Genomic DNA, 22370 nt, shown 5'->3' on the forward strand with positions numbered 1-22370 from the left:
TGAAAACCGTGAGGGGAAACACATTAAGAGAAATGCGACATGTTTCGGCTGCCGAAACATGTCGGATTTCTCTTAATGTGTCCCCCCTCACTGTTTTCATGATCTACAAATCTTTTTTTAATTGAACTTCAATAGATATTTTTTAACCTTCTTTGAAGTACTGGAGATCATACTCTATTTTGAAGTATGGCTTAAAGTCCATGACAGGCCTTGAAAACACCTAGTAAGATCTTTGTGGTCTGCACAGAATCCTCAGTGGCGAAGAGCTAGGTGATATAGCAATGGAAACAGTGGTCCCAAACAGTGATTGTGGCAGTAACTGCGGCCTGACCGAGTAACTATGCCTACCTAAACTAACTTCAGGCCCTGTCTCTGTCTCAAGAATTTTGTCCCCAAACTGTTGAGAGGTGTGTGCTCAGTTACCCACGTGGTGGCAGTTTGTCATCCAGCCTGGGTCTATTCCAGACAAAAATCCTGAATTGTGTAGTCGAATGAGAGGCCTCTCCAACAGAAGGGCAGTACATCTGGTAACAGATGGGCAGTACATCTGGTAACAGATGGGCAGTGCTTCTGGTAACAGATGGGCAGTACTTCTGGTAACAGATGGGCAGTACTTCTGGTAACAGATGGGCAGTACTTCTGGTAACAGATGGGCAGTACTTCTGGTAACAGAAAGGCAGTACTTCTGGTAACAGAAGGGCAGTACTTCTGGTAACACATGGGCAGTTCTTCTAGTAACAGAGAGGCAGTACTTCTGGTAACAGATGGGCAGTACTTCTGGTAACACATGGGCAGTTCTTCTAGTAACAGAAAGGCAGTACTTCTGGTAACAGATGGGCAGTACTTCTGGTAACAGATGGGCAGTACTTCTGGTAACAGAAGGGCAGTACTTCTGGTAACAGATGGGCAGTACTTCTGGTAACAGATGGGCAGTACTTCTGGTAACAGATGGGCAGTATTTCTGGTAACAGATGGGCAGTACTTCTGGTAACAGAAGGGCAGTACTTCTGGTAACATATGGGCAGTTCTTCTAGTAACAGAAAGGCAGTACTTCTGGTAACAGATGGGCAGTACTTCTGGTAACAGAAGGGCAGTACTTCTGGTAACAGAAGGGCAGTACTTCTGGTAACAGAAGGGCAGTACTTCTGGTAACAGATGGGCAGTACTTCTGATAATAGAAGGGCAGTACTTCTGGTAACAGATGGGCAGTACTTCTGGTAACAGAAGGGCAGTACTTCTGGTAACAGATGGGCAGTACTTCTGGTAACAGATGGGCAGTCCTTCTGGTAACAGAATGACAGTACGTCTCGTAACAGAATGGCAGTACTTCTGGTAACAGATGGGCAGTACTTCTAGTAACAGATGGGCAGTACTTCTGGTAACAGAATGCCAGTACTTCTGGTAACAGATGGGCAGTACTTCTGGTAACAGACGGGCAGTACTTCTGGTAACTGTGGCCTGACTCCTCCCTAACAGCAATTTTCTCCCATCTGGAAAAGATTTTGACATAGAGTAAGTTCCGCTTTGTCGAAGCCCTGGTCTCGGTGAGAAGCTTCTATGTGCAGCTATTATTGACTTTTTCTCCTACATGTCCTCTCTCTCTGTCTTCAGTAACTGCCAACTGCCCCCAAGATGGCCACTGCATTACTTCCTGTGATACACATTTTTTTATCCGCTTGTAGCTCCGCCCCCGTTTCGAGCTATGTATTGCAGTCTTACATCTGTGCTAGGAAACAGTGGCCTCTTGTGGCCGCATAACGACATGTCAGTCGCTTATAAAGCATTATCATGTCATGACAGACAACACGCAGGTGGTAACTTACATACAAAAATTACAATGTTCACATTTATGAACACAAATATGTACACCTAAACCATACTGGTGAGCTGTTACAGGGGCTTGCCATCCGCATCTTTAACCAGGTATATATTTCTGGCCATGTGCAATGGGAGCCGTTACTCCATCTCACACATTTTACACAACACTCCCTCTATGTAGTTCAGTATGGTATGCTGCCATATTCATCCAGGACTAAAATACTGAAAGATTATCCTTAAGCCTGCTTTACACGGTACGACCGATTGTGCGATTTCACAATCGATCGTACCCGCCCCCGTCCTTTTTGCGTCACGGGCAAATCGCTGCCCGTGTCGCACAAAGTTAGTAAACCCCGTCACACATACTTACCTCTCGTGCGACCTAGCTGTGGGCGGCGAACGTCCACTTCCTGGAGTGGGAGGGACATTCGGCGTCACAGCGACGTCACACGGGCGCCGGCCAATAGAAGCGGAGGGGCGGAGATGAGCGGGACGTAAACATCCCGCCCACCTCCTTCCTTCCACATAGAGACGGCGGCGGCCGCGGGAGGCAGGTGAGCTGCTCATCGTTCCCGTGGTGTCACACGGAGCGACGTGTGCTACCACGGAAACGATGGTCAACTAAAGTAAACGATATTATGGAACCTAACGAGCAGTACCCGACTCACGATTTGTGAGCGATACTGCGTCGCTAGGAGGTGTCACACAGGCCGGCATCGCCAGCGATGCCGGATGTGCGTCACAAAAACCGTGACCCCGACGATCTATCGCACGATAGATTGCCTGGTGTAAAGCAGCCTTTAGAGTCGCCAATATACTCTTTAGAACAATTAATACATGAAAATGGCTGCTCTCCTATGATTTGTTGCAACCATTCCCATAGTTAAACTAACATGCAAAGTGAATCATCCATTCCGTTATAGAAGAGGATATACGAGTAGTTGGATAGCACTCATAACATATTGACCAATTGCAGTTTGAGGTATAACAGTGTTAGAGGGCCAGATTTTGGTGTGTGACCAAAATGTAGTCTACTGGCTAGTAGTGGTTTGCAACCACTTGCAATTTTTAAGACCAATGTAATTCAGCAAGACCGAGGTTAACAGCAGTTTAGAGCAAGTCTACAGCATAACTGTCAGTCCGGAACTACAAAACTAGACTGCACGGTCACTACTCCTCACACACATCCTCATTTCCAACCATGGACCCTCAATTCAGAACAATGACACCTTAGATATTAATCACTTTGTTTCTGTTTGACCATTTTATTGACCATGAGACATGGTGAACGCCTTCCATTTTTATATTCCCTTATTTCCCACAACTTTCCCAATATTAGTGACCAAATTGTTTACCCCCAACTGAACCATAGAAGACCACCATAAATCATTGGTAAAAGGTGACAAGAACATTGGCAACTAATCTGGCCACCATCCCCTTACTAACCATCAACACTAGAAGTAGCCAAGGGGTGAACTAACATCCTGTGCACCGCGAACCCAGCCGGAGAACTAACTATCCTAAAGGAAGGAAAGATGAATAACTCTCTGCCTCAGAAAATAGATAAAGAATAGCAAGCCCCCCACATTCAAAGACTGTGGTGATATAGGAAAACACAATACACAAATAGATGATAGGATCAGAAAAGGTGAGGCCCTACTGACTAAATAGGACAGGATAGGAAAAGGACTGATGGTGGCCAGAGAAAAACCCTACAAAAATCCAAAAACCTGATAGTACAAAAAGCGCTCAGATCGCTAGATCTGAACTCTGTCCTATACCAGGCGCTCTTGTCATACCAATGAACAGAAAGCAGGAACCATTACAAATTCAAGAAGCAACAAACACATGGACTAATAGGAGCAATACTCCAAACATAGCTGCAGGGAGCTTCCCAGCTAAGCAACTGAGAGGGAAGATTCCTGCATGCAAATAAAATGACAATAACCACAGCAAATGACAAACTCAGATAAGATGAAAAAGAACCAAACAACAAATAAAGAGCCAAGCACTTATCTGGGGTAGATGTGGTCTGGAGCAGGATGAAGCAGGCTGGTGAACAAAGAACAACTGACATCCGGCATAGCTTGCCAGCAGACCAGGGTTTAAATAGGCAGAATGTTAGCAATGGACACGCCCATTGCTCAACACACCTGGTCTCTGTCCAAACCATTCCTGGCCACAAGAGGGAGCCTCACAGCAGCAAAAGCATAACTGACATTCACAACACCAAACCTTGCTACCCCCCACATATTAATCTTTGCTAGGTTGAATTATGGACACCTTGACAGTAGAGGGTTACTATATTATCGCTATATACCTAAACATGCCTTCTCCCTACAGACCTTCATAAATGAAGACTTTGAGGTGAAAGCCGAAGGGGAGGGACAGGCGACACTAACGGTATGAAAAGTGCGCTGTGATATCCAGTTTGTATATGGTCAATAGAGTAGTACCTGGTAAAGATAAGTGAATTTATTTAAATCAAATCAATTTTGTGTTGTATTTTTATGAAGTCACTGAAGGCAGCGAATTCGAACAATTTTCAAATTGATTCATATGAATTGTCTAAAATGGCGTTATTTTACACAATGCAGAAGATTGCAAGAGCCAAAGAAGGATCACATGACCTCAGACACAGCCAGGAGAGCTTGCTCATAGAGCCTTGCAATAATTACATCACATGGTATAGCACAGCAAATAAGAAGGGATTATCATAGCCTGTATAAAAGCTTGGGTAAGGAATGCAGCGGCAATTTCATGGTGAACATTGCATCCGTTCCCTCAGCAAATCTAGAAGGGAGAAACTGAAAAAAGTTTGAGTGTGATAGGCCTGTCTAGGATGTTTTCAGGCCACGCTTGAAACTGCGAATACTGGGAACTAAGACTCATGGCTTGGTAAAGCCCATGCCAGAGAACCGCTGCAGCTCAAACAAAGTCTTGGAGATGGGGGTTTAAAAAATTAGATCATATTTTTAGTTTTCTGCAGATGCATTTAAAGATAATGGTTGAAATGGTTACTGAAATGCTCAATCTGTAATGGTACCCTATTATTGTGATCATATTAGATGTGATTTGACCGAGTCACAATACCTAAAAGTTAAAAGGCTTATCCAGGACTATTTTATATATTTTTTTTAAGCTATGCGTCTAAAACAACTAAATTAAAAACTTAAATTTTGTACCATGTGCCGGCTCATAGCAGTCACCGAACGCTCTTGCCGGTGATTCAGCGGCTCCATGTTGACAGAGCAGCTCTTTGTCTTCCGGCTGGCTCACTGCAGTTAAGGAATAGCACCAGTGAGATAATATTAAAATTTAACCTTTATTTTATTCCTTAAAACACACAAAAAGCAATATTAAAAAACCAAAGGTTTGACCATGCAGGTCACAAATCACACACTGCCCAGAGCTGTATATAAAGCTCAAAAGGGCCACAGATACGTCCCTTGGGCAAGATAGACAAACAATGGGACAACTAAATCATGTGTTGAGAGCTGGTTAACACTATCAGTGGATAGCAGATGGGCAGATCCTACACTGCTGTAATGCTCAGAATGAAGCGATGACACGGTGGATCACATGGTGAACCATGTGTGTATCACGTGATGTGTTCCAAGCCTCGTTTCTGTGAACACAACCCGGAAGTCCTGTGCACATGCTGGATAATGGAGACTGAACGATATGGAAACACTGTGACAAGTGGAATCCTGGCGTCCTTACTCCTTCAGCTGGTGGTGAGTGTTGATCATGCGAGGTGATTATTGTTGCACCTGATCGGAAGTCTTGTGGATTGGCTTTGTGGGCCCCGACCATACATTTATAGGTCAGAATGAGTGGGGTAACTGTTTGCAGCATTTGGTGTGTGTGGACCTTGCAGGCATTACACCATCACTGGCCCTGATACTTTTAACCCATGTTTGGTCCCCTGAGGAGTCACTAAAACGTGACGAAACGCGTGTCGGGAGGCATGTGGGGCTGCTTTATACAAGGACAATAATAGGTTCAGTTGTGGAGCGTCCTTGTAAGGACGGGAGTCAATGGGGTTTAGGGTGAATTACATCAACCTGGAATCCAAGCCCCATCTTGGCCCTGTCAGCAAGAAATGCTGTGATAAGCAACAGAAGATCATCTGAATGGGTGAGATCTTCCCTGTTTTTTGCCTAATTTGTGTGTTGATTACAGCCAATAGGTGTTTATATGTATTTGTCGTACCTTCAGTGAAGGAAAAATATATATCCTTTTGCCTGTGTTATTTTATGACTCTGGCCTGAGCATAATGGAACTACTGTCGTTATGACTATGTGCTATCCACTGATAGTGTTAACCAGCTCTCAACACATGATTTAGTTGTCCCATTGTTTGTCTATCTTGCCCAAGGGACGTATCTGTGGCCCTTTTGAGCTTTATATACAGCTCTGGGCAGTGTGTGATCTGTGACCTGCATGGTCAAACCTTTGGTTTTTTAATATTGCTTTTTGTGTGTTTTAAGGAATAAAATAAAGGTTAAATTTTAATATTATCTCACTGGTGCTATTCCCTAACAAATTGTGAGCCCTTGTCCTGGAAGGAACACAAATCTTTGGTTCCCTTGCTTACTTGCTCACTGCAGTTAAGTAGCGGGGAGCCTGATCTCAATCAGCATGATCTTGGCCATCACCCTCCAGAAACATAGGAGACCGAAAGAGAAGCCACTGATTTGTCAATGTTACGTCATCATAAGCTGCTAAATCACCGTCAGGAGCAATCTGTGATGACTCAGAGCCAGCAAAGGTCAGTGCTGGACACAACAGGCAGGTGGTGAGGAACTACCTGCCTGTTCATTCTTAGGTCCATAATGAAAAAAAAAAGAAATACTTCTGTGAATGAGCAAATATGTAAGAGTTGGACCGTTTTTGCTAGAGTGGGAGCTCTGGTTATTAAGTGCTTCCAGTTTGGCTAAAAATAGGGCATCCAAAGCAAGGGACCACTTTGCACAATGTCCTGATATGTCTCCAGTGCTCAGTTGATATCACTATTATTCATGTAGTTGGAATTTTAATGAAGGTTAAAATGACCCTGTCCTATATGTGATGTCTGAAGACCTTATTTTTGGTCTAGGTGATGGCTTCGTACTATGAGTTTGTGACGGAGAAGGAAAATGAATGTAATGACTTTGATCTTTCCGTTACTGTCAAGGATGAGCCCTATGGTGAGTTGTCCAGAAGGTCTTATTGTAAAACGATAAATATTACTTGAGAAAAGCGCATTATGATGTAGACTCTGAAACAAGAAATCATTAATAGTCCAAACAGTTGTAACCATCTTTCCAAGAAAATTGATGCCCCAGGTTAACTTTCATGCATGAATATCTTGGGTTGATTAGGTTGAGAATCGTGATTTAGGCCCATTGACAATAGAAAAGTTGCTTGAGGATCATCCAAAGTAGGTGGTTCTTCTGCCATGGATGTATGTGGGAGAGGAGTGTAACAATCGGCTGTACAAGTAACGACAGTCATCTCGCCAACCTCAGGTCCCAAGCCAGAGCAGTAGCATGTACAGAGTCCAATGAGGAAGATGCAATTGAGGCGTTTTTAGGTAATATGTTGGATGCACCTTGAGAAATGATGTGGTAGAGATCAAAGGAAAATCTGTGGAGATCTGGGAGGAATGTCTTAACCATAAAAAATGGTAATGAAAGAAACAGGATAATAGAAGTAACAGGAAGATAGGCAATACGGGATATTACATCTGCAGATAACCTTTAATAAATAATGACTACTACCGCATTTCCCCAAAGATAAGCCCTAGCAAGATTCTTCAGCCTTTGTGTAGTATGCTTAAAATATAAGCCCTACCTAATAATAGCTCTAACATCTCCCAAGGTCCTCTGGGCAGATGGCACAGCCACAGATGGACAAGCGGCCGGATGGCACAACTTCAGAGGAACACGAAAATAAAAAGCACAACCGGTGGTTTTAGCAGCACACCACCGAGTACCGGACCTCTCCTGTTAACAGAAACAGAAACTAATAAAGAAAATCGGGGATCATTGCCGTGCTTATCACCATTGAATCCAATGAATAATTTTCAGGTCATTTATTGAAGAAGTACAAGTCTACTCGTTTCAGGCCTCTCTGCCCCCTTCCTCAGGACAAGTAGATAATGACACAGAAGATCTTTAGAAGATTTTCTTTAGAAGTTTCTGTTCCTATTTGACGGGTCCGCAGCTGTCTCCATGAGCCTCAATGCTCCATCAGGAGTTGTGACTGTCTCACAACATCTATAGGTGACTGCACCCTATAATCCTCCCATTGTTATTTATCGTTTAAACCCCTATGCACCTGTCTTTCTCCCACTACTCCTTAGTCTCCTTTTAACAGCACAGGGAGTCCGGCGGGAAACCATCTGTGTGCGTAGGGGGTACACCAGGACAGTTGGTGCAGCCAAGTTAGCTTCACTGAGCTGCCGCCGTACAACTGGAGTGGTAGGGCAGGAGCGGACTAACTGGCCCTGTCTGTGCCTCACCGCGAATCTTGGTTCAAATGCTCAGTTCTACAGGATGGCTCCCATCTATAGAAGGTTGGTTTAATTTTATAGGATGGTTAAACGTGAGAGGATGGTTTGATTAGTTCTATAGGATGGTCCAACTCTGGAGAAAGAGGTCACAATGCAATGGAAGGCTGGTTTCACTATAAATGTTGGTTCTCTTCTAGTGAAGGAGGATTCTCATCTAGGATAGGGTGGTTTAATTCTGATAAAGGATGATTCCTATCTATAAAGTTGGTTAAATTTTAGATACGAATTATTCAGCTCTACAGAGAGATGGTTCAACTTTTGAGAAGAGTCAATTGAGGGAATTAGCAGTGATGAGAATAACCAAAAAGTCTTAATATTGAGATCATGATTGTCCTAAAGATTCATAAATTATGTATGGATCATTCTTTGAACTTCTGCTGAAAGATGACGTGAAGTAACACTGAGAAGTTTTCATAAGTGTCAAGCCTACTACAAGTATTTTCCAACACAACATTTTATCATGGGACAGTCTAGGAAAATCCATGGGCCTCAGTATTCACAATCCGTGGGCCTAAATCACAATTCTCAACCTAATCAACCCAAGACATTCATGCATGAAGGTGACCTGGGCACTCAATCTCTCCAGAGATACCTGAAGAAGGGAAAAAGTGATCCCCACTCCCTCTCAGATGTCCATATGACCAAATGTTATCAATATCATGCATTGTTTTTATAAGACAAACCCTTGAAATGATAATTTACATAAGTCTAATAGCTTTGAATGTTATATCTTTTATATACAGCTCAAAGACCAGACGGGGCCTTGGGGACAGTGTCTATTACCATCTGCTTCAGGTTTGTGTCTGCAGGGCTGAAACATATATGGCATACCTTCCACGTAGACGGGTCACTCCTCTGCTTTGGGGTCAGTGATGGGACATCTTACGGTAGCCAGCACTAGGGGGAGACCCCATCTTATAGGCATATACTGCTCACTTTATTATGAAGCAACACGACAAACTATTATATGAGTAAGGGGTAACAGATCCATCACCTACCAATGAAACTGAGAGGAAGTATATAAGAAAACTGATTCCCAACATCTTCACAGGCATCGGAAACCTGTGGATGCCACAATGTCCATCCTAGATGTTTCCATGATGACTGGATTCTCTCCTGATATTGAAGATCTGCAGAAGGTAAGTGATGATGAGGACAAAACAAGAAGCTTTGAAGGAAAAAGTGTCATTCAGCCCCAGCCATTAATACAATTGGTCTTGAATTGCTCTGAGACTGGGGTCACACCAGTGTCTTTAAAATATGGCGCAACAAAAAGTAAGCAAAAGGCATCAAAACACAACAAAACCTGCTTTTTGTAACCAGCTTTTTGTTTTCCAAGAGAGCAGGTTTTGCAGAAAAAAACGCATCAAAATTGTAATGTGTGAATATGGCCTAATGTTCTACAGCCACAGGAAAATGTCTGATACTCCAGTCTCAGGTGAAGCTGCAATTCTGGTACTCCTTATATCGGCAGAGCAGAATCTCTGATATTACAATCAAAGCAAAAGCAGCCTGTGGGATGCTACTGTACGGATCCTCACTTTCTGGCATCAGTACACACAGGCTCAAGCAAGCAAAGGAAAAGCAAAAAAGTCCATATGATAGAACAGGCTCACCCGTTCAGTTACACTTTGATATTTCACTCATGTTCAGTCCAAGTCTGAACCTGCCCCAAGAAGTCTTTCCACGTCTTACTCTCAGATGTTTCTCCTTGCTCAGTTTTGGTCAGCCACAAACTGATCCACCATTAAGCAGTCCTTTTTCCTCTCCACTTTCACAGACTGCTCAGCTCCCCAGCTGCAGCCTCCTCTCAGAGAGAGTCTCTGCCAGCCACCACATGCAGCCTCCTCTCAGAGAGAGTCTCTGCCAGCCACCACAGCTGCAGCCTCCTCTCAGAGAGAGTCTCTGCCAGCCACTACATGCAGCCTCCTCTCAGAGAGTCTCTGCCAGCCACCACATGCAGTCTCCTCTCAGAGAGACTCTCTGCCAGCCACCACATGCAGTCTCCTCTCAGAGAGTCTCTGCCAGCCACCACATGCAGTCTCCTCTCAGAGAGACTCTCTGCCAGCCACCACATGCAGTCTCCTCTCAGAGAGAATCTTCCAGGTGCCACATGTATTCTCCTCTCAGAGAGAATCTTCGAGCTGTCATGTACAGCCTCCTCACAGAGGGCTTTCCCATCTGCCAAATAGAGCCTCCTCTCAGAGAGACTCTCTGTCAGCTGCCATATGCGACCCCCTCTCAGAGAGTCTCTCTAACAATTGCTATGTACAGCCTCCCACCTGCCACATGCAGTCTCCTCTCAGAGATACTATCTATCAGTTGCTTCGTGCAGCCTCCTCTCTGAGAGACATTCCCAGCTTCCACATACAGCCTCCTCTCAGAGAGACTCTGTCAGCTGCCACATGCGACCTCCTCTCAGAGAGACTCTCTAACAATTGCTACGTACAGCCTCCTCTAAGAGAGACTCTCCCATCTGCCACATGCAGTCTCCCCTCAGAGAGACTATCTAACAGTTGCTTCGTGCAGCCTCATCTAAAAGAAAATCTCACCCAGCTGCTACGTGCAGACTCCTCTCAGAGAGATACTGCCAGCTGCCATATGCAGCCTCTTCTTGGAGAGACTCTCTCCCAGCTGCCACATGCAGCCTCTTCTTGGAGAGACTCTCTCCCAGCTGCCACATGCAGCCTCTTCTTGGAGAGACTCTCTCCCAGCTGCCACATGCAGCCTCTTCTTGGAGAGACTCTCTCCCAGCTGCCACATGCAGCCTCTTCTTGGAGAGACTCTCTCCCAGCTGCCACATACAGCCTCCTCTCACAGAGAATCTCACACAGTTGCCACATGCAGTCTCCTCTCAGAGAGACTTTCTCCCATTTACCACGTGCAGCCTCCTCTCAGAGAAACTCCCTCTGTCTGAGCAGCCACCAAAAAGTGACCACATGCCTGGTTCTATATAAAATGCTGGAGGTGCATTCTAATCAATACCTGCGGAGCTAGGATTTAACCCTCACTACCCTGGATTCCTTCACTATTCACAACCAAGCTAAAGCTGCATCATTTTAAAAGCAGCATGTCTACTACTCCGGTCACAGCCAAAGCTGCATATTTTATACCACAGTCACAACCAAAGCTGCATGTCGTGTACTGAAGTTATAAAATTGAGATGTTCCTCCAAAGTATAATTTTGTATCTTCCATACAGCTCAAAAAAGGTGTGGACAAATACATTTCCGATTTTGAGATCAATAATGGAGAATTTGATAAAGGCACGCTCATCATCTACTTGGACAAGGTGAGGTGGGAACCACAGTCATGGGAAAGTGTTAAGAGCAATCTCCATAATTGTAGATGTCAGATGAACGTTCTCATGTTTCCTCCTGTAAGGTGTCTCACACAGAGGAGGAATGTCTGAAGTTTAATGCTCATCAGTTCTTCAATGTGGGACTTATCCAGCCGGCCTCGGTCACAGTCTATGACTACTACACACCAGGTACCTTCCATTACTGGAACCTAGAGGTGGCCATCACATTTTAGACTGGTGGCTGAGGACTGACCCTTATCTCACAAGACCACATTCCAATCTGGTCAAATACTGTAATCCCTGTAAAACCTGTACTTGTTTCATCTTGTAGAAAGTCGTTGTACCAAGTTCTACCACAAGGATGAAGGAGACAAGTTATTGGGTACGCTGTGCCAAGGAAACGTGTGTCGCTGTGCCCTGGGTGAGTAAAGAAACAGAAATACTGTCACAATGTGCCTGCAGGTGTCACACCAGGTATGAGAGGACTCATGGCGAGTGGCACAACACAACGGGAACAACAGGGTAGAAATACAGCAGAAGGCCCTGGCGCTAGGGAGAGGGAAGCAGGGTCAGCTCCTAACACTCACCTGAGACTTATCCATGCACGCCCTAATTTCTCTAGACGAGTGCTTCCCCCATGCGTTGTCACCTGCCTAGGCCCTCAGTGGCCCTGAACTCACCCTGACTAGTGAAGGCTAGCGAGACACTGGTCAGACGCTGGTCACGCCACTGAAACAAGACAACATAAGATAGGTAAGACAAACAAGTGGGGAAAGACATAACAAATAGCACTCCACAGCTTCTACAGCAGGAACTTCTCAGCTGCAACAGAAGCAACACCTAAGCTTCTCCAGAGACATGCTCCATCAAAGTGGACAGCACAGGTATGAGCTATAGCCGGCATAAGAAGGAGTGAGGAGTGGATATTTATATCAGTGGCTTCAGCTGAGGTTACAACTGCCTGTTAGATCATTGCAGGATAAAAATTAAACGTAACCCTTTCAGTTCCATTTGGTATTAAATGCGCTCCAACTCAGGGTAAATGACGAACGGGCACTAAAGTGGATCTGCGATCAACAACACACTGTGACCATCTGATCTTAGATCCTCCCAAGATCACATCAGGCTGTGACACACACACATTGTGGAATTATGTGACCATATAGGTGCTTGGACGATTTGTAGCGGCAATACTGAACCCTTAGTTCTAGGATCCCTCTTTTCCATGGCCACGTGCCCTTCTTGTGTGAACTGTTTACCACATACAGGGAATCACTTTACATTGTCCTATTCCAATTACCCAAAGCACAAGGTTCTCCTACTTCTGACATAAAATACAGCAAGTAAACAAAGCCAAGGTCCCACTTTCTTAGGCTATGTTCACATGCTGCTTTTTTTTGCTACTTTTTCAGCTCACCCACCTTCTAACCAGTAACATCCTTGTTACCAGTAACCTTATTAGTAACCACCTTCTTATCAACTGTCCTCTCATTATATCGTCAAGACTTCTGTAGAGCTGACCTTCTAGATTAGAAGGTCCATCATAACAAGCTCTGTTACCTATTGATGTTCATACCCAACAGGGAATTGTCTGATGGCCCAGCAGATGGGAGAAAGCTTCTCTGCCCAAGATAGGATTAATAAAGCCTGTGAAGCCGGTATGGACCATGGTGAGTTTCTTGATCACAACACCTCATATCTGAGCAGAACTCACTTACCCACACTTTGTTATATGTCCCTACTGTATTTTTAGTTCTTGTGATGATTCCTTTGATTGACTCTTGATATTTTTCATCTTTATAGCGTTCAAGGCGACTCTCTTGGAGGCTCATTACGGAATGGGCTATGACCGATACGTGATGCATATTACTCAAGTGTTTAAGACAGGTACTGTTATTTACTCTTGTTGAAAAGAAGGGGGGGAATTGGCAGACAAATGAAAGCTGGCTCTATGAAGGAAGAAAGACAGATGTGCTAAGGGTGTGTTGTCTTATACAATCCATGACCTTGTATGACATTAAAGGGGTTGTCTTCCTTTGAAAAGGGTAGTCTAAAAGACTCCGATGTTCCCTACTATCCACCCCCACACAGTATCCACAGCCGATGGATTGACTACAGACATAGGTCTCGGAGATAACAGTCACTTTTCTACACCAGGAACTAAGAAATCCAACATGGAATATACAGTGTGTTCACCCATATCCTGTCCACCGCCATTAACTTGAGAACGGCGGCAGATATAGGCATACAAGTGATGTCTAGGTATAGTAAAGTAGCCATACGCTACGCAATGAAACGACCTATAGCGCCACCTGGTGGAAAGCAACAGAATTAGCATTTTTATCTCGAAAACGGAACGAGATAGAGAAAAAAAGTGAATTACAAAGGTGGAGGGCATCATCAATTCAATACGAATCGACACCTTGCATACATAAATGCAATGATTAGAACGTGTAAAACTCACAAGTGTGCGGACACTGGCCCACACCGTAACACCACCACTACCAACGGCTCGTCTGGTGACAACCGTAGCTGATGCATAGCGCTCTCCTTTGTTGGTGGCCATCACTTTTACTCAGCATGGATCAGCTTTCAAGGGTGACCAGCACTGAGGCCACTGGTCCCTCGTCCAGCGCAGAAGACGCCTGTGCCTGGTGTTGTGGTCAGGTACCTTGCAGCTCATCTAGCACATAAATCATGCTGATGTAAATGGTTTTGGATGGTGTGATGGGACACTTGGGCACCTCTCACCTCCCTTAAATGTGCCTGGAGTTGTGTGGCAGCTCCGCAAGCCATTGTTCACAATGATGTGGTCATCAGTGTGGGATGTGGCCAAAAGACGTCCGCTTCTCTGCCTTTCTGTGACTCTCTCAGTCTCTCAGTCTCTCTGTATCTCTGTACAAACCTACTGGTGACATTCTGTGACACTCTAAGCCATTCTATGGCTATTTAACAGACAAAGCTCAAGATAGAAGCAAAATGAGCACATTCCCTGCAGTAAGTGGACTAAACTTAATAGTACATATAAACAACATTGAGTACTTAGTAAACACTATTTTGATCAAAAAGCACAAAAATCATCACACCGCCACAAGGTGTACCCAAAAATTATGGTCTTATACTTTAATTTCAAAACCATACTTTGTGTCAGACAACAAAAGGTCAAAAATGGAAAATTGACTGATCATGAAGGGGTTCGAAGACAATAGGTTTAAGAATACCCCAGTGAAGGATAAGTTAATGTACCCTTTGCACCTTTGTCAAGAGCCAGGGACACATCGTAGAGCAAATTCTTTCCTGATTTGCCAATTTCAATCATGGATTCTCACTAAGCAGAAACAGCATTTTGGACCAATCGGATTTAAAAAAAAATGTAAAGATGGTAGTCCTTTATGGTGGCGGTAGCCCTCTTACCCAGAAGCCCATGCTACTTCTCTTGCATTTTCTGTTGATTGGTGCACTCAGCACAATTCAGTAGCATTCCTATCACATCCTTCTGTGACGCCCTGGACTAGCCATGTAGTCACAAATATCGCCCCCCACCACACCAGTTCCTCACTAGGTAACACCAGCCAACCACATTAAACCCTAGTCACCTCCCTCAGGGTTTGATGGACACACCAGGGGATGGAGCCAGGCGGTTGGTCACACCCACCGAGGAGTTCACGGGTCCTGAGGCAGGAAAACAAAGCAGATGAGTTTGAGGAGAGGAGCAGAGAGGAGGAGTGTTGTGGAGTGAAGTTTAAGTCTGAAGGCAGGCCTGTGCCAAGGTCTGCAACTCTGTGTAAGGTGTCTGGGTTGGAGCCCAGGCACCTTTGGCTAGGAGGCATACGGTAGCCTCAGCCTTCAGGAGTCGGGAAGACGGCTAGGTGGAACCGTGGTGGACCGGGACAGGGTAGTGGCCCGCCGGTACCGACACGGGGAACCGACCCGGAAACCGGAGCGCAAAGGGGGTACTCAGACCCTGAAGCTTGGTCCAGAAACCACTGGGGACTAGTTAATTAACTGATTGAGGTCTGGACTTTAGGTCCTTTCCCACCCAAAGTCCCGACTGAAGACAACAGCCCAACGAGGGGAATAGAAAGCTACCGCACAGGCAGAGAGATCCCACGGGCCAGCGTCTGCGGGCAAAGGGCTCTCACGACTTCCACAAAGCCAGGGAGCGGGCTACCGACGCTGAAGCGCAGGCAGCCACAAGGACACAACATGGTGCAGGAGACCACCAGCCAGGTGGGGGACCAGACTCAGCCGGCTGCGGGCACCGACCACCATCATCTTGGTTTACCAGAGACTTGGGTGTATTACTAATTGTCAGTACAACAGTGCCCTCTGGCCGCGCACCTCCCTGCACCGCCCATCACACCAACACCCCAATGGGTCCCGGGGGCCATCATCCCTACCCACAGAAGGGTTACCATCTTGCTGCGCAACATCTCCCCCGGGTGCCCAGTAACTGCAGCGGTAGTGCCCACCTTCACCACAACCCGTGGGTGGCGTCACAAACTTAACCAAAACACGGCCCCGGCCGTAAACCCACATCCCCTCCAAAGCGCCAGTCCCCTTACAGAGCGAAGTGACCCCGCGTCCGGAGGCCCCCCAGCCATCCACCGATGAGCCCGGATCCGAGCGGCTCGGCTGCAGCCAAGCGCGGGGCGGTACACTTCTTTATCTCCTGAACTGGTAATCAGATTTTTCTAAAAAAAAATATAGTGGAGAAATTACTTAAAATATAGGGTGAAAAAATAGCCATCAACGCGTCGGTGAAAAATAATTTTTTCTTCTCTTGAAATAGGAACAGATGTGGCCGTTCAGGGGAACAAACGCGATTTCATCAGTCACATAAAGTGTCGGGAAACTTTAAAACTGAAGGAAGGACTCGATTACTTGATATATGGAAAGGCCAAGGATCTCTGGCACACAGATGCCCTTGGGTAAGTAGAAGCGCAGGAAAATAGGTGTGCAAGAGAACAAGGAGGGGGAGCAACTGCCAAATAAGAGTCCTTAAAACAATCACTGTGGATGAACATCCCCATAATGATGCTCCTTATCCCAGTTTACAGTATTAATCAGATATAAAAAAACAAACAAAACCATGGCAATGACTTTAGATTTGGATTGTAAAAGAAGTGATATAAAAGTCAATTCATCATTTGTGATTTTTTTGAAGTTACTGGGTTTACTTTTTGTTTGGATTGTGGCATTTAGTGATCTTTTTGGCACCAAATTTATCATAATGATGCAGGCGGTTCACAAATTTTGAATTTTAAAAAGTTGCTGATAAGATACAAAGTCATTTGTGCCCTGGCCGCCTGTGAGGAAGGTTCTGCTAGTCTAGTTCCTGCACTCAGGCTATACACTGTGTGCAGAATTATTAGGCAAGTTGTATTTTAGAGGATTTTTTTTATTATTGATCAACAACTATGTTCTCAATCAACCTAAAATATCAAAGCTTAATATTTTTGGAAGTTGGAGTGTTTTTTTTTAGATTTGGCTATCTTAGGAGGATATCTTGTTTGTGCAGGTAACTATTACTGTGCAGAATTATTAGGCAACTTAATAAAAACCAAATATATTCCCATCTCACTTGTTTATTTTCTCCAGGTAAACCAATATAACTGCACAAAATTTAGAAATAAAATTTTCTGACATGCAAAAACAAAACCTAAAGAAATTAGTGACCAATATAGCCACCTTTCTTTCTGATGACACTCAGCAGCCGACCATCCATAGATTCTGTTAGTTGCTTGATCTGTTCACGATCAACATTGCGTGCAGCAGCCACCACAGCCTCCAGACACTGTTCCGAGAGGTGTACTGCTTTCCCTCCCTGTAGATCTTACATTTTATGAGGGACCACAGGTTCTCTATGGGGTTCAGATCAGGTGAACAAGAGGGCCATGTCATTATTTTTTCATGTTTTAGACCTTTACTGGCCAGCCACGCTGTGGAGTAGTTGGATGCATGTGATGGAGCATTGTCCTGCATGAAAATCATGTTTTTCTTGAACGATACCGACTTCTTCCTGTACCACTGCTTGAAGAAGTTGTCTTCCAGAAACTGGCAGTAGGTCTGGGAGTTGAGCTTTACTCCATCCTCAGCCCGAAAAGGTCCTACAAGTTGATCTTTAATGATACCAGCCCATACCAGTACCCACCTCCACCTTGCTGGCGTCTGAGTCGGAGTGGAGCTCTCTGCCATTTACTGATCCAGCCTCTGGCCCATACATCTGACCCATCAAGAGTCACTCTCATTTCATCAGTCCATAAAACCTTTGAAAAATCAGTCTTAAGATATTTCTTGGCCCAGTCTTGACGTTTTATCTTATGCTTCTTGTTCAGAGGTGGTGGTTTTTCAGCCTTCCTTACCTTGGCCATGTCCCTGAGTATGGTACACCTTGTGCTTTTTGATACCCCAGTAACGTTGCAGCTCTGAAATATGGCCAAACTGGTGGCAAATGGCATCTTGGCAGCTTCACGCTTGATTTTCCTCAATTCATGGGCAGTTATTTTGCGCCTTTTTTGCCCAACACGCTTCTTGTGACCCTGTTGGCTATTTGCCATGAAATGCTTGATTGTTCGGTGATCACGCTTCAAACGTTTGGCAACTTCAAGACTGCTGCATCCCTCTGCAAGACATCGCACAATTGTGGACTTTTCCGAACCCATCAAATCTCTCTTCTGACCCATTTTGCCAAAGGAAAGGAAGTTGCCTAATAATTAAGCACACCTTATATAGGGTGTTGATGTCATTACACCGCACCCCTCCTCATTACAGAGGTGCACATCACCTGACTTACTTAATTGGTAGTTGGCTCTCAGCCTATACAGCTTGGAGTAGTACAACATGTATAACAAGTATCATGTGATCACAATACTCATTTGCCTAATAATTCTGCACACAGTATATCCTTTTGGTTGTTATTTTTTCCCCCTGTTTGTCTTTACTTCCCTGGTGTGTTGTTAGTGCAGCGATGAGGTCCTATGTACCCCACCTTCCCCTCCTTAGTCAGGCTTACTATAGGGTCTTTTTAGGGGCCCAGGTTCCTGTTCGGCGACAGTTACAAAGACTGTATAGGGACTGGTGAGAGAGAAGGGATAGATGCAGGTGTGGTTAGGAGGTGTCCTACCTACCCCTCTCACTAGTTACAGGGCCTCCTGTTATTTTTTTTGTCCCCAGTGCCCCCTTTTCTTGTGTTTTTTGTTGTGCTTCAGACACATTTAGGTCTGAATGCACCTTGCCCTGCTTGCTACAACCAGCAAGCGTGACAAAATAAAAGAGGTTGTCCAGCTTTGGCACAGAAGCCTAACTACGCATTGCAAGAATTTTCCAGTGCCGGCATTGAGACAGACGTATGGGATATACACCCTTCCTAGCATAATCAGACTAGATGTGCATGGCCTCACGCAACTTGTACTCAGCGAGGCCATGCATGTCTAGCTAGAATATGGCCTGGAGTGTGCATATTGCGTTCTGCAGTCACACGAACGCCTGCTCCCAGCAGCAGCACTGGGAAATCCTGATCTAGTGTACTGTGCACACTGTCAAGATTCACAAATCTGTAATTACATAAAGCATCTTTAGAATCTTGTGCGAACCTGGACAACCCCTTTAAGAATACGGTGCAAATGAAAAACAGGCAAAAATAACCCCAGAACTAAAAAAGCATAAATGCAATAATGAATTGGGCTCATGAACTCCACCTGAACAACAAAAGAAACTGCTTGTCATGCAGTGACTACCAGGGTTCTGCCAGGTACACGGGAACCTCCGGCGAACGCTGCAATACACATAATACACAATACAACGGTGGGCCCTGGCGCTACGGAAAGAGGAGATGGTAACCTCCTAAACTCACCTAAGGCTGATCCCTGCACTCCCCAATGTCCCTATATGGGTTATTTGACCCCGTTATTGATCACATGCCTATCCCTGTCTTTCCCTGGACTCAGCCCTGTAGAGTGTGCAGGGCAGTGGGAATGCTAGTCCCACTCTTGGTTAATGACACAGAAAGGATAGACAGACGGGTAAAATAAACAGAAATCATACCAAGCACTCCAAATGAGATGAGGTAATAACAAGAAATGGACCAGAGGAGAAAAACCAAAAAGGACTAAGGAAGTGAAAAACTCAACACAGCATACACACAGTGCAAGATCTCTGAATATCTTCCTGATAGACAGCTCACAGGTTCCCTCTACAAGCAAGCAAAGCAGAAAATATCACTGGCAATTACCTGGGCTGGTAGAGACGTTTTTATGGCAGAGGTAACTAGCAATATAGAACAGCTGGCTATAGCTTTTGTTCAGAGTTCAGGAGAGCAGAGGATCTACATAATCCTAGCAGCGCTGGATAAAGGGGAATCAGTATTAACCTGAACAAGTGTGTATGAAGCCCTGCACTGTGATCTCTTGACACTAGAAATAGGAGGGACAACTCTCCATCGTGGAGCCCTCCTGACACTGCCGGGTGAATGGATATAATCTCATCGGTCACATAAAAGGGATAACATCTCTTCGTCTTGAAAGTGCCAAGTCAGTGTAAGGAAACTTATATTGCACATAATGCTTCCTTTGGAAACTAAATAAACAAATATCCTCAGAGAGTAAGAAGTCAGGAACTCTAGTGCTTTGCACAGAAACACAAAACCACTAATGCAGTGTCCGGTTTGGTTTCTTATCCTAAATGATGTGACAAGGCTTGTTAAATGGTCAATATTGATTTTTAGAATTGCTACTTCCAATAGGAGGTGGTGCTGAGGATCAAGTCTTTTCTACTCTAAAGAGACAATTTGCACTTTGTGTTGGATTGTTCTACCATGAAAAAACATCCCACGGCTGTTATCGGTGCTCATTTTTCCTGGGTTGACAATTATTAGGAAAATTAATCACCAAAACCATAACCAATGTGGAATACTATATGCATGCAACACCACAGATACACACTAAAAACACGATGCAAGCCAAAAGTCCAAAATACAGAATATAATAAACTTTATTAGTCAAAAAAATAGTAAAAAACAATCTAAAAAGAATGGACCAACTGAAGAGACTGATGGTATTGATATGGGGGACCCGGCACCAACCCTGTAATAATATAAGGACCCAAAGATCTGAGCTGTAAAGCATATGTGAATTACAATTGAAGAAGTAGATGAAACTAAAATTTCACCTAAATCAATATTATCTATAGGGCATGAATTATATATTCACAAGTGTGAGAAACTATATATACATTTGCATAGCATCACACATTCAGGAATTAATAAACAGATTACCAGTATACGGGCCAAGACCAAGGTAACAGTGCAGTAACCCCCTGCACGCGACGCATGTTTCGCAACTAAAGTGCTTCGTCCAGGATGTGGGGTTCATATATGTTTTACAGCTCAGATTTTTGGGTCTTTTGGCTTGCATTGTGTTTTTGGTCTGTAATTATTAGGAAAAACCATAAATAGAAAAACCCATGGCAGATATTGTCCTAGAAAAACAGTTTTCCAAAAGTGTTAAACCAACAGACCATGCGATGCAAGAACAAGTTAAACCCTTCAAACATTTTTGTAGCACCCACCAAAATTTTCATAGGTGAAGCAGCTTCAGGAAAATTGATGTTTCCTCTTGTGCTCAAGAAAAGTTCTTGAAAGGTCCCACTGTTTATTCTCCTGCGCAGCCACCATGTCTTTGTATGTTTTCGACTATGATATATATATTTTTTTATCTGTGCCTTAGCTATTCCTATGTGATTGGAAGCGACACCTGGATCGAGTGGTGGCCGAATGACAGACAGTGCCAGGAACCTAAGTATGAAGAGCTCTGTGAAATTTTCCATAAAGTATCGGAAGAACTTGAGTTGTTTGGTTGTTTCGACTGAAGACGTTGAATATCCAAAGACACTTTCCTGTACTCCTAAAATCACACATTACCCTATTTGTTTACTTTTTGAACTTTTCATTCTAGTTGCCTTTATAATGTGATGTATTGTTGCTTGAGTCAAAATAAATCACTTTAACCCAGGAGATTGACAATCTAACAAAGTGTGTCTCTGATCAGATTGGTGACGGTTCCCACCCCATGATATAATCCATTTATGGAGGGCGCTGGATATTTAAGTTTTAAGTTGACTCATTTAATTCTGCCACATCTGTCTAGGACTCTATTGGCTACCCATCATACAAATAACCAAGTATGGGAGCAAACTACTAATCTGCCAATGACAAACCCCTTTATATGACTATCACTAATCACCTCCTTTTCAGCTCTACAATTATCACTAATCACCTCCTCTTCCTCTGTATTATCATCACTAATCTCCTCCTCTTCCTCTCTACCACCATCACTAATCACCTCCTCTTCCTCAGTAGCACTATCACTATTCTCCTCCTCTTCCTCAGAATCACTATCACTAATCTCCTCCTCTTCCTCTACACCACTATCATTAATCACCTCCTCTTCCTCAGTAGAACTATCACTAATCTCCTCCTCTTCCTCAGTAGCACTATCACTAATCTCCTCCTCTTCCTCTGTACCACCATCACTAATGACCTCCTCTTCCTCTGTATTACCATCATTAATCACCTCCTCTTCCTCAGAATCACTATCACTAATCACCTCCTCTTCCTCTGCACTACCATCACTAATCTCCTCCTCTTCCTCAGAATCACTATCACTAATCACCTCCTCTTTCTCTGCACCACCATC

At 44.3% G+C, this 22370-nt stretch overlaps 1 protein-coding gene across 1 annotated transcript in view; it reads left to right on the forward strand.

Annotated features, from left to right (window-relative positions):
- LOC142304353 (venom factor-like) overlaps nt 1–21692 on the forward strand; it is a 157784-nt gene extending 136092 nt beyond the window's left edge. The window contains exons 31-41 of the mRNA XM_075346658.1: nt 4162–4221; nt 6919–7009; nt 9120–9171; nt 9428–9515; nt 11578–11667; nt 11760–11865; nt 12008–12097; nt 13260–13346; nt 13480–13563; nt 16469–16607; nt 21402–21692. Coding sequence (XP_075202773.1) covers nt 4162–4221; nt 6919–7009; nt 9120–9171; nt 9428–9515; nt 11578–11667; nt 11760–11865; nt 12008–12097; nt 13260–13346; nt 13480–13563; nt 16469–16607; nt 21402–21543 — 1029 coding nt within the window. The 3' untranslated portion in view covers nt 21544–21692. The remainder of the gene's footprint in view (nt 1–4161; nt 4222–6918; nt 7010–9119; nt 9172–9427; nt 9516–11577; nt 11668–11759; nt 11866–12007; nt 12098–13259; nt 13347–13479; nt 13564–16468; nt 16608–21401) is intronic.
- Nucleotides 21693–22370: the final 678 nt, after the last annotated feature.

Source organism: Anomaloglossus baeobatrachus, chromosome 4, assembly GCF_048569485.1.
Source record: "Anomaloglossus baeobatrachus isolate aAnoBae1 chromosome 4, aAnoBae1.hap1, whole genome shotgun sequence".
Taxonomy (NCBI): Eukaryota; Metazoa; Chordata; class Amphibia; order Anura; family Aromobatidae; genus Anomaloglossus; species Anomaloglossus baeobatrachus.